This window comes from Haliotis rufescens, unplaced genomic scaffold, assembly GCF_023055435.1.
Source record: "Haliotis rufescens isolate VD_foot unplaced genomic scaffold, xgHalRufe1.0.p SCAF_52, whole genome shotgun sequence".
Taxonomy (NCBI): domain Eukaryota; kingdom Metazoa; phylum Mollusca; class Gastropoda; order Lepetellida; family Haliotidae; genus Haliotis; species Haliotis rufescens.
In genome coordinates, this window is record NW_025964246.1 from 1465800 (window position 1) to 1479212 (window position 13413).

General features: G+C 46.5%; 1 protein-coding gene across 1 annotated transcript; it reads left to right on the forward strand.

The window, feature by feature from the left end:
- Positions 1–8242: 8242 nt before the first annotated feature.
- On the forward strand, positions 8243–11122 carry LOC125374130 (mucin-2-like). Its single transcript, XM_048384924.1, has one exon. It carries the CDS (start codon positions 8243–8245, stop codon positions 11120–11122), a length of 2880 nt encoding a protein of 959 aa, XP_048240881.1.
- Positions 11123–13413: the final 2291 nt, after the last annotated feature.

A 13413-nucleotide genomic window follows, 5' to 3' on the forward strand; every position in this document is an offset into this window, starting at 1 on the left:
GCTAGGGAATTCCCAGGGGTTTCCCCAGGAATGTGGAAGTAGTCCGTCAGTGTTTACGACATTTCAAGAACACGGTCTCGTGAAAAACGTATGAACGTCAAATTGTGTCGTTCATTTAAGGATTGACTGTGTATTTTTTTCGGTTCATTGAGGTATGAATCGAAAAACCAATGTGCAAACTGTATGAATCCGCGTAGCGGATTCTTACAAAAGTTTGCACATTGGTTTTTCGATTCATACCTCAATGAACCGAAAAAAATACACAGTCAATGCTTATAATTAAATTCGACAGCATAAAACATGTTTTATCTACAATAGTTTAACCAAAAACAGTTGTGTATATCAAAACAGACAAAAATGACGAGATTGATAAACATTCCAGGTGTAGGAATACATACTGTGCGTGACATGAATCAGGTGATTGTTTAATTTATGCACATAAATTGACACGCCTACACTGTCAGTAGCCAATCAACGGAGAGCAGGATCAAAACAATGTTCATTGGACCTGTCAGTTAAGACAAGAGGCGAAAAGAACTGCAACAGTCAGACTGTAACGAACTGGAAGAAATATGTCCGGGAGAAGGCGGCTGTTTCAAATTACATGGTCAGTTACCGCCAGATTCAAACATTACTTCCCTGATAACGGTAAAACATAGTTGGAAAAATGCTAGTTAGAAAGGAAACCCGAAGACATGAAAGTTGAACCGAGGCGAGCAGAAAAAAACAGGCGAGCGAGCCTGCACGTTTGCTGTTTCATTCATTCTCGGCCATCGGTTTCAATGGGTAGTTTGGACAATGCATATGCATGAAAGTCGCTAAATGTCCTGTGCATGACGATACACGTGAGCAGAAAGGGAATCCCTCGGCTTTGATATTGGGATTCCCCGACATTCCGGTAATAAAAGTAGTGCGCCTCGGTGGGCGTGGCTTAATTTTTTACATTCATTGGGAAATGAATGCAATAACACGTGACCAATTCAGCTAATCAGAATACAGGAATTTCAATGAACACAACGAAAATTTAATTATACACTTATGAACGTCAACTTCGCGGTCATGTGACCGACCTCTCGTCCAATGGAAAAGCCGTATATCGTGTAAACGTCAAATCAAAAAATTATTTCCAAATACACCGGCAAAACCACACTCCGGCGCAATTGGTGCCACAGCATAACGCCATTGCCATAGGCTAACTTGCACATAACGTGATCGGATTTTCTCATGTTTGTAAACAAACGCGCTTTTTCATAAATCAGAATAGAACGGACTAATGCAAGTATTTTGGGGCGCTTTACATATTGTTTTGCATAATTATATAGAAATGTTACTACAACTGCGACAGTGAGTGGCATCACAATTCATATTTACACATCAAAGTGACCGTATCTCTAGCTCTCCGTATGGCTTCGATGACAGCACGTGGAGCCGTACAACCAGAGTAAACATAGGATAAATACGCAAATGGAAATAGCTTTTCACGATTTAGGACATTTTCTCAATGAAAGTTAACCATTCTATGACATATACTGAACCAAATTAAAAACTTCACAATCCTAAAATTTTAACATTTTGGCCATTTATCATTGTGGGCCCTTATTGTGTATTTAAACAGTAATGGCCACGTATTGTCTTCAGATAACACCCGTTTTTGTGCAGGTGAATCGATCAAAATCATTTGCACAGCACTATGGTGGCAAAAGTGGTTTTTCACGTGCAACTGGTCACGTGGCCATAATACCGCACGTGTTTGCGGCCATACTTGTTAGTAGTCATTAACAAAAAATGAAAAACACAAGAAAACAAAAGTCTTTACGGCCATTTGTCATGCCACGCCTTTCAAATGTGCAACGTGAACGTGCCATCGGCATGTTGCAGACGGGAACGTCCGTAGCTGAAGTCGCAAGGACGATGGGTTGTAGTCGACGGACTGTTTATGATTTACAGACGCGTCTACAGCAAACGGGTTCCACCGCTGATCGCCCTCGGCCAGGTCGACCACGTGTGACGTCACATGCAGAGGATCGTCAGATCGTCACCTCCGTAACCGAGTTTTGACGGCTACATCAACCAGAAATGAACTGTTTGGGGTAGACTGAGTGCGCAAACTGTTCGAAACCGTCTGAGAACTGCTCACCTTCAAGCACGACGGCCATACTGCGGGCCGATTCTGACTCAATTACACAGACGTCAACGTCAATTGTGGGCACAGCGACACTTACGATGGACTCAAGTCGTCTTCAGTGATGAATCCCGATTTAATCTTCGATTTGCTGATAGTAGGGCGAGGGTGTGGAGGCGCCGTCATGAACGTTACGCCCAGTGTTGTGTACAGGAAGTTGACAGATTTCGAGGCGGAAGTGTCATGGTGTGGGGTGCTTTCTGTGGCAATGAATGTTCCAGGCTTCTTGTCATCCATGGCAACCTCAACGCTGCTGCTTACCGCGACCAGGTACTGGCACCAGAACTTCTGCCTTTTATGGCAGCACATGGACCCGGTTTGATCTTCCAACACGACAATGCCAGACCCCACACAGCAATTTTGACAAGGAATTTCCTTCAGAATGCGGGAGTCAACGTCATGGACTGGCCGCCAAGGTCTCCCTACCTCAATCCCATCGAACACGTCTGGGATGCTCTTGGCAGAAGTCTGCGCACTCTCCAGAACCAACCACAGAATTTGCAAGATCTTGGCACCATTTTGCAGCAACAATGGCGTCGTCTTCCAAATCATGTATTCACAAGCATCACAAGGTCCATGCGGAAGCGTTGTGTGGCAGTTGTCAACGCACATGGTGGCCATACACGCTACTGAACTTGTGTGCTATCAGATTCTCGTGCTTGGGACTTATGATTTAAACTGTTGATGTTATTACCGAATACCGTAGGTGCTTGGAACAAATTATGGTTACCACCGTTAATTAAAATCCTTCTTTGGACATTAATGATTAAAAATTACCTTCTCATTTGTCCGTTGTATATCATATATGGGATTACTTTTTAAAATGTGAAGTTTTTAATTTGACTCAGTACATGTTTATCTAGATGTTTAGACTTGTCAAAAATGAAACAGATGAAAAACATATCCAATATCTTGAATGGACTGTGTAAGATGTGACGAATCGTCACATTGCGCTGACCTATGGCAGAGGTACTATGCTGGTCGCATGGAACTCTGGGAAGAAGAGTGTGGCGAAACAATGGTTTCTTTGGGCATCGAGTCAAGCTCCTCACAGCGATAGCCCGTTCGCGGAGCTCTCTTACACTATCGCTGTCAGCAGTCAAAGCTCCCCTCTGTGATAGGCAGCTACATCTATGCATGGAGTTGAACTCGCAAGCGACAGACCGTTATGTTTACAAACAAGTGATGACTGCCATGACGCCAAATATTCTTACCCAGGGCTAAATTACTTTCTTTCTTTGTCAATTTGAGTTTCTGTTTCATTACAACTCTGATGTAATTGATTTAGTAAGAATGTTAGGGAGAAGTTGGTCGAATTTCCGTTCGTCTGCAATCTCGAACCAATCCGATCAAACAAACAAAAAGGTAAATTCATCTGTGAAATATGGTCAGCCTGAAACCCTTTCAAAATTAACTGTGATGGCATTCTCAAAGACATAAACAAAAGTATAAACGTTACTGCAATTGGGGTTAGAGGGCAACTTTCAAGATTCTTGTATTGGCCGCGCCCACACTGGTGGCAGCGATGTTACCAGGGGTGTAACGAAGGTGTCACGCGCTGGGAAGGAGTGAGTGAGTGAGTTGGGTTGAACGCCGCTTTTAACAGTATTCCAGTTATATCGCGTTGGGAAGGAGCGTGGCATCGAGTGTGCATTAGCTCCTCTTAGTGATCTATCATCCCTAAACGTAATGTCGATGAATAAGTACAGTGATGTCGAGAGTTTTCTATAAGGATTAATACTAGGTTTACATTCAAGGCCTTAGTAAAGCTTTCAAAAAGCTTAATGATAGACATGTGGAGGACTTTTCCAAATGTTTATACAGTGGCAAATGTGTCCGATGCAATTCCCTATTTTGACTTGTACCATATTTTCCGTGTGTGTTTTTCCGTGTTGATAACTGAATGAGTGAGTTGGGTTTAACGCCGCTTTTAACAGTATTCCAGTTATATCGCGGCGCGTCAGCTTAATGTGGGAGGAAAGCCCGAAGTGATGCAGGTCTCAGACGTTTACCACATCGGCGAAACCCACGAGCACGGGTATGGTGCTGACAAACCTAGAAACATAATCAGGGCGAACCGGGATTCGAACCCACAATCATAGGTTTCTGGCGTGCCCAAGGGACGCAACTCTGCACAGCGAATCTCGGCGCCTTAGACGACTGGGCCACCCGTGCCCCCTGTTGATAATTGAGTTGCCTTTGCATGTATTTGTGACGGTGCCACTGTTGGGCGGTGTACACTCAGCTTTTCGTGAACACTTGGTATCACCACTATTTGATAGTGATTCATAAACACATGCTCATGATACAGTCGGAATTATACAATTGGCTCTTCAGCAGAGATTGGTTGTGGTTGGAAAGGTATTGGATTTCTTTACATATATTTTGCTTGTGTTCGTATCAGATTACGCTATTTACACGTGTTAACATTACGGAACGGGTTTTCTGTGATCCGAATTTCTCAATCGGATTTAATGTAGAATTTGTGCCGCGAAAGATGAATTACATGTTTTTTGAGAATTACATCGTCATCATCTGATTTAACTGCTTGATTGCCACTATGTTACCCTAAATAACTGGGCTAAAATAGCACCGCCTGAATCTCAGAGGGAGAATTATCCAGAACTATAAAATCAATACTTTCTAATCAGTTGTGTCCACATCGGTTGCGGCGCACGAACATGCGACAAGAAGAGACACCAGAACATGACACTCAGCTGCAACAAATCAGCAATTTCAACCTCTGCATCTCCATCTTTAGGAAGGGAACACGAAATTGTTTCTCCCAATGTTGTCCCTAACAAGAAGTGGGTATATCTGAACATCGCTTCTCATCATTCACTAAATTTAATATTATTTACATGTACTTTAATGTTGTAATATTAGGATTGGTTGGTTGGTTTGTTGTTTAACGCCGTGCTCAGCAATATAACAGCTATATGACGGCGGTCTGGACCAGACAATCCTGTGATTGATATCATGAGCATCGATCCACGAAATTGGGATACGATGACATGCATGAACCAAGTCAGCGAGCCTGACCACCCGATCCCGTTAGTCGCCAGTTACGACAACCAAAGTCGCCTTTTACGACAAGCATGGGTTGCTTAAGACCTATTCTACCCCGGATCTTCACGGGTCGTAATGTTAGGAGGTTGTTTCTATTGCTTGGGGTTGGTTAGCCTAGTTTGTTTGTTGTTTAACGTCGAAATCAGCAATATTCCAGCTTTGTGACGGGGACCTGCATATAATCGAGTGTGGACCAGAAAAGCCAGTGATTGACATCATGAGCATCGATCCACGCAATTTGGATACGATGACATGCATCAACCAAGTCAGCGAGCCGGACCACCCGATCCCGTTAGTCGCCAGCTACGACAACCAAAGTCATTTTTAACGACAAGCATGGGTTGCTGAAGACCTATTCTACCCCGGAACTGGATAGCCGTGATACTTCTGGAATATTGTTTAAAGCGGCGTAAAACCATACTCACTCACACAAAACGTACTGGCATGAAAGCAAACGTCCTCCGGGTTCCGGGATGCTTCGAGTCTGTGAGATTTCCCCGACCCGGAAGCTAACAGCACCTGGTTTAACGCTTCCACAGAGCTATCAATTGTTGGAAGCAACGAGATGTGACATCTATCTGCTCCAGAACCATTCCGAAGGGAGATACCGTTATAACCCTCGATGGAGTCTGTGAGTGACGGGTGCTACCGGCAGAGCAGGATATGCTTACCCTTTTCGCGGACGCCTGGTGTCATCACTGATTTTCATTTTACTTTTTTTATTTTTATTTTTTTTTTTCCCTCTTTCGTCCAGCGGAATCGGTTCCTTGTAATCGAGATTGGTATTTCCCTGACGTTGGCAGTTTATATTTTCCAACATAAGAAAATGTGTGTCAAATACGTTTTGCTGAGGTGTCTTTTTGATGTCTTGATTAATGCACGTTGCCTTTCAAAAGGAATAATTTAGAAAAATCAAAAATAGAAATCAAGGTCGGTATGAAAAGAAAGATAGATCCTGCTACATTTGACGTTTGAAATGTGTTATACAGGTGAGTGCATTCGACGTAAAATATAAAGACTTTTCTTTAAATTCTATTGAATTTATATGTTATTATTTTTATAGTTTTACGCCGCTTTTAGCAATATTCTTTCCCTGTATGCATGTGGGGAATCGAACCCGGGCCTTCGACCTGACGAGCGAAGGTATCAGTATTACCGATTGGTATTCTAAATTGATATTGACGTAATGCACCATAGGCCGTCGTTTATGTGAGCTTCGCATGTCCAGTCGGTCCTTAAATAATTTACTTTCAACACCCGCTCAAGAAAAAAACCCAAACGCCATTTAGTATTTGCTTAAAACTCACAGTGTTGTATTAGTAGGATATTTCAGTGAGTGAGTGAGTGAGTTGGGTTTAACGCCGCTTTTAACAGTATTCCAGTTATATCACGGCGTTTCAGCTTAATGTGGGAGGAAAGCCCGAAGTGATGCAGGTCTCAGACGTTTACCACTTCGTTGAAACCCATGAGCACGGGTATGGTGCTGACAAACCTAGAAACATAATCGGGGCGCGATCAAATGTTTCTGGCGTGTCTAGGGGACGCAACTCTGCACAGCGAATATGCGGCGCCTTAGACGACTGGGCCACCCCTGCCCCCGGATACTTCAGAGAGATGCCTCTGCCTACAGGGTCGAGTTCACCTTGTAAGTATTCCGTTCCTTCTTGAGCAGTTTAATTTAAAACGTGCAGTCTGAGTTTAGGGGTTGCTGCCAGAATGCATTCCCCGAAAACTAATTAATCTAAGTTAACTTGAATAAAATCGGTAGAATATTGGCTGAGGTGTCTCTTTTGAAGTACGTTAAACAGATTCAATGACCGTCTTGTTTATATTGAACAATACTATTGAATCTTTAGTGTGAATGTTTACGATGTCCGAACGGAAGGTCAGTGACATCCCAGATAAAATTGAAATAAGATCTGTTGGGTTTTTTACAATTCCCTATATGAACTTATTTGAAAAAAGAAAACGAAAACGAACGTAATAGAACGTTTAGCTTCTCAAACTCCGCAGCACCACTAGGGAGACATTCATTACACCAAGCATTCGAGTGCAGTGTAAGGAGCTGATGTGTGTATACTGCTGTTGCTGGGAGCGGGCCTGATCGCGTCACTGTCTGTGTACTAAAAAGTTCAATGTCTACAGTCCATGGGGTGATTATTCAGTTATTCACACGATGTCTATGTGTCTTTGAATTAGGAAGCGAACCTTTAACAGCTGGAGACGCGTCCATCGATCTCAGAAAGGTTTGGAAAAATGTTACAAAAATAGCTGCAGTGATTGGTCAATTAGACGGAATCTGATTGGCTGGTTGTGGAGCGGGTAAGTGGTATGTGCGCGAGGAAATTGCAGGGTGCACCGTCCATCCCGACTTCCCTGTTAAGGGCTGTGTACTCTATATTAACATTAACGTTGTTAGACATGTCGGGGGCCAACGAGAGGCTTTGTTGGATAAGCTGGTTTGGGCACTGACAGAAGTAGATCAACAATAATATTTATCCTCATGAATACGACCATTGTCAAAAACATGGACACGCACACGCACACGGTCATCTTTCTACGCCTACAACCGCATCCACTTTGAGCAATTAATGTTGCACCGAGCCCCCACACAGCCCCATCTCATTCTCAACCACCACCCACTACCTCCCGCTCTACCCATGAAGATCCGGGGTAGAATATATCTTCAGCAACCCATGCTTGCCGTAAAAGGCGACGAATCGGATCAGGTGGTCAGGCTTGCTGGCTTGGTTATGCATGTCATCGTATCCCAATTGCGTGGATCGATGCACATGACATTAATCACTGGATTGCCTGGTCCAGACTCGACTATTTACAGACTCCCGACATATAGCTGGAATATTGCTGAGTTCGGCGTTAAACAACAAACAAGCGAACAAACAACCTCCCGCTCCACGATCGTGCCTTTACCCCGACACATGCCCTCTCCACAACCATACCTACACTCCGACACGTGCCCCCTCCACAACCATGTCTCCACCCCGACACATGCCCTCTCCACAACCACACCTACACTCCGACACGTGCCCTCTCCACAACCACACCTACACCCCGACACGTGCCCTCTCCACAACCATACCTACACTCCGACACGTGCCCTCTCCACAACCACACCTTCACTCCGACACGTGCCCTCTCCACAACCACACCTACACTCCGACACGTGCCCTCTCCACAACCATGTCTCCACCCCGACACGTGCCCTCTCCACAACCACACCTACACCCCGACACGTGCCCTCTCCACAACCACACCTACACTCCGACACATGCCCTCTCCACAACCATGTCTCCACCCCGACACATGCCCTCTCCAAAACCACACCTTCACTCCGACACGTGCCCTCTCCACAACCACACCTACACTCCGACACGTGCCCTCTCCACAGCCACACCTACACTGCAACACGTGCCCTCTCCACAACCACACCTACACTCCGACACAGGCCCCCTCCATAACCACACCTACACTCCGACACGTGCCCTCTGCACAACCACACCTACACTGCAACACGTGCCCTCTCCACAACCACACCTACACTCCGACACGTGCCCTCTCCACAACCATGTCTCCACCCCGACACGTGCTCTCTCCACACCCAAACCTGCACTCCGACACACGCCCTCTCCACAACCACACCTACACTCCAGAACACGCCCTCTCCACAACCATACTTACACTCCGACACATGCCCTCTCGACAACCATGTCTCCACCCCGACACGTGCTCTCTCCACAACCACACCTACACTCCGACACACGCCCTCTCCACAACCACACCTACACTCCAGAACACGCCCTCTCCACAACCATACTTACACTCCGACACATGCCCTCTCCACAACCATGTCTCCACCCCGACACGTGCTCTCTCCACACCCAAACCTGCACTCCGACACACGCCCTCTCCACAACCACACCTACACTCCAGAACACGTCCTCTCCACAACCATACTTACACTCCGACACATGCCCTCTCCACAACCATGTCTCCACCCCGACACGTGCTCTCTCCACAACCACACCTACACTCCGACACGTGCCCTCTCCACAACCATGTCTCCACCCCGACACGTGCTCTCTCCACAACCACACCTACACTCCGACACACGCCCTCTCCACAACCACACCTACACTCCAGAACACGCCCTCTCCACAACCATACCTACACTCCGACACGTGCCCTCTCCACAACCATACCTACACTCCGACACGTGCCCTCTCCACAACCACAACTACACTCCGACACACGCCCTCTCCACACCCAAACCTGCACTCCGACACACGCCCTCTCCACAACCACACCTACACTCCGACACACGCCCTCTCCACAACCACACCTACACTCCGACACGTGCCCTCTCCACAACCACAACTACACTCCGACACGTGCCCTCTCCACAACCACACCTACACCCCGACACGTGCCCTCTCCACAACCATACTTACACCCCGACACGTGCCCTCTCCACAACCACACCTACACCCCGACACATGCCCTCTCCACAACCATACCTACACTCCGACACGTGCCCTCTCCACAACCACACCTACACCCCGACACATACCCTCACCACAACCACACCTACACTCCGACACGTGCCCTCTCCACAACCACACCTACACCCCGACACGTGCCCTCTCCATAACCACACCTACACTCCGACACACGCCCTCTCCACAACCATACCTACACTCCGACACGTGCCCTATCCACAACCACACCTACACCCCGACACGTGCCCTCTCCACAACCCGGCATACCTACACTCCGACACGTGCCCTCTCCACAACCACACCTACACCCCGACACGTGCCCTCTCCACAACCACACCTACACTCCGACACGTGCCCTCTCCACAACCACACCTACACCCCGACACGTGCCCTCTCCACAACCACACCTACACTCCGACACACGCCCTCTCCACAATCACACCTACACTCCGACACGTGCCCTCTCCACAACCACACCCACTCTCCGACACGTGCCCTCTCCACAACCATGTCTCCACCCCGACACGTGCCCTCTCCACAACCATGTCTCCACCCCGACACGTGCCCTCTCCACAACCACACCTACACTCCGACACGTGCCCTCTCCACAACCACACCTACACTCCGACACGTGCCCTCTCCACAACCATGTCTCCACCCCGACACGTGCCCTCTCCACAACCATACCTACACTCCGACACGTGCCCTCTCCACAACCACACCTACACTCCGACACGTGCCCTCTCCACAAACACACCTACACTCCGACACGTGCCCTCTCCACAACCATACCTACACTCCGACACGTGCCCTCTCCACAACCACACCTACACTCCGACATGTGCCCTCTCCACAACCATACCTACACTCCGACACGTGCCCTCTCCACAACCACACCTACACTCCGACACGTGCCCTCTCCACAACCACACCTACACTCCGACACGTGCCCTCTCCACAACCACACCTACACTCCGACACGTGCCCTCTCCACAACCACACCCACTCTCCGACACGTGCCCTCTCCACAACCATGTCTCCACCCCGACACGTGCCCTCTCCACAACCATGTCTCCACCCTGACTCGTGCCCTCTCCACAACCATGTCTCCAGCCCGACACGTGCCCTCTCCACAACCATGTCTCCAGCCCGACACGTGCCCTCTCCACAACCATGTCTCCACCCCGACACGTGCCCTCTCCACAACCATGTCTCCACCCCGACACGTGCCCTCTCCACAACCATGTCTCCACCCCGACACGTGCCCTCTCCACAACCACACCTACACTCCGACACGTGCCCGCTTCAAGAGTTGGGAAACGAAAAGAACCCCAAACAGTTCAGCGAGGCATAGTAGTGCCATATCAGATCGGAATTGCTGACAAAAAAAGTACATCCCATCAGACAGTATTCATCCAGACACGCACGCCCCTTCTCGTTCTGAGGGCGCACAGAAGGGAAGGCAATGCGCCTAATCACGAGAGAAACGCATCTGTGATGAACTTCACTTCTACGCGTCAATACCAGACATCGGTTTGATCTGTGCACAACTGTAGGGTTGTGTTTGACTTTGTACCACCATAATACTGACCATTTTGTCAGGGTATCCAAATTTTGCTCCGTCTGTACATACAGTTTTACTAATTCATGTTGGCTACAAATTGAAGCTGTTTTCACCCATCAATGTGTGTTGGCCCAAGCCGGCTCAATTTCATGCCGCATGATTGTAACAATTTTGCTTCATGTACCAAATTGGACTATATTAAGATGACTGATTAGGCTGATTATTACGTTTGACCTTAGTTTTATATGACTTAATTTACATACATTGAGCGTTGGTTATTCATATCTGTCAAAATATGTTTGTTTCTGGTTGGGCCTTTTGGCAATCGTATCATCATTGACCAATTAGGTCGGTAATCCCACTTTATGGGTCTTTCAAGACAAAGGGTTTTTTTACAATTGGAGAAGGCAGATTTTGCTGAAATTTTTTGAAGTGGCATGCTAACGATGAGCAAATCCGTGGCCAAAAATGTTTTTTTATCGAATGTTTGTACTGTCGTTATTTATATCTCCTAAAAAATCATCTCGGGTCAAAGACTTGCTCGTGTTTAAATATTTCATCTTGACAGCTCTGATGGTCTTGCAAGGCGTCCGGGTGAACGTTCTAGCGACGCTTGCGTTATTCAACGTCGTCAGTTTTTGGGGTCGACGTGTAATTGAATGGGTGGCAACACAACCCATTGGAGAACACAACTCATCATTGTTAATGGCAATTTTGAATGACGTACGCTACCGGGGTGCCTTTGTACAAATGCAGGGACGTCACGTCACGTCGCAGCATAAAAAACCCAACCCCAGACCAGTTTTAGTCAGAATCTGTAATGACAGAACTTTTTGTCTACGTTTTCACCCGGAGCTCAGTTCGATGACAATCCGAGACTGACCATGTGCCTTTAACCTATTTGGAATTTTTCAGCCTTTGTAGAACACTTCTTTCATGAAGACATATCTATCTATAAACCAAGTTTGGTCAAAATCCATCCGTTTAAGTTTTCGTCCCGTGACCAGACCCACCATTATAGAAGCTCCAATGACCGACGACAGTTAAGTTAATAAAAGAAAGTCATAACTTCAATGAAGTAGTCGGATCTACTCTGCATTTGTCGAATATTTCGGGCTGATCTGCCATTGTTCGAAACAGGGGCTGCAAATTACCGTTATGTCGAACACAGGACACGATGATCCCCCAATCAACGTCAGACGTCACCGCCCAGAAGATCTAATTATTCATCTGTGCAGACCACATTGTCGATCATTCCGTTAACAATTCTTCATGCTCGGTCGGAGTGCGTGGGGTCAGTGTGCTACCCGCAATGAAACTGGAACAAGCCATGATACAGGTTGGCGCCATAGGTCGAAAAAAACAATAAATGAACCATTTCTAGTCCTGTAGAAACTGCCGATAATCCGGACATTAGTACAAGTCGATTTTGGTGTGGTATGACCTAGAAGCATCTCACAACAAAAATATAAAAAACTACCAAAATAAGCCTTTGGGGAATTTTGTTGTTGTGCTAGTTTATCAATGGGTGTCATTCATCATATTGGCTCCAGTGACACTGATCCATTTTCCGGGTTATGATCATTTCAGCACAGATTTAAATTAATGACTAGAAACACAGTGAATAATATTCATTCGACACCTTAACCTGGTATATACTGAGAATCAAAAGTAACACAACACGTAACGACCGAATTGTTAAGGTGAGCTATACGATTTAATCCATTATATGTGAAGATATCATAGTACTTAAAGCGTTAAATTACTTGAACTTGAATATTCATGATATTAGTAAACTTATACTGACACAACACATTGCAATTTGCTCCTGGACTCCTATCATATACAACAGAAACACAAACATGACCCCTCTACCCCCGACACGCCCCAATTCCCAGGTTACGTTGCACTTTTTGTTTATTTGTTTGTTTGTTTGTTTGTTGTTTAACTTCGCCTCTTACAACAAGCATAGTTGCCTTTTAGGGCAAGCATGGGTTGCTGAAGACCTGTTCTACCCCGGATCATCGCGGGTTTACGTTGCACTTAGGGACTGGTTTCTGGTGCTATAAATTCGTAATAAA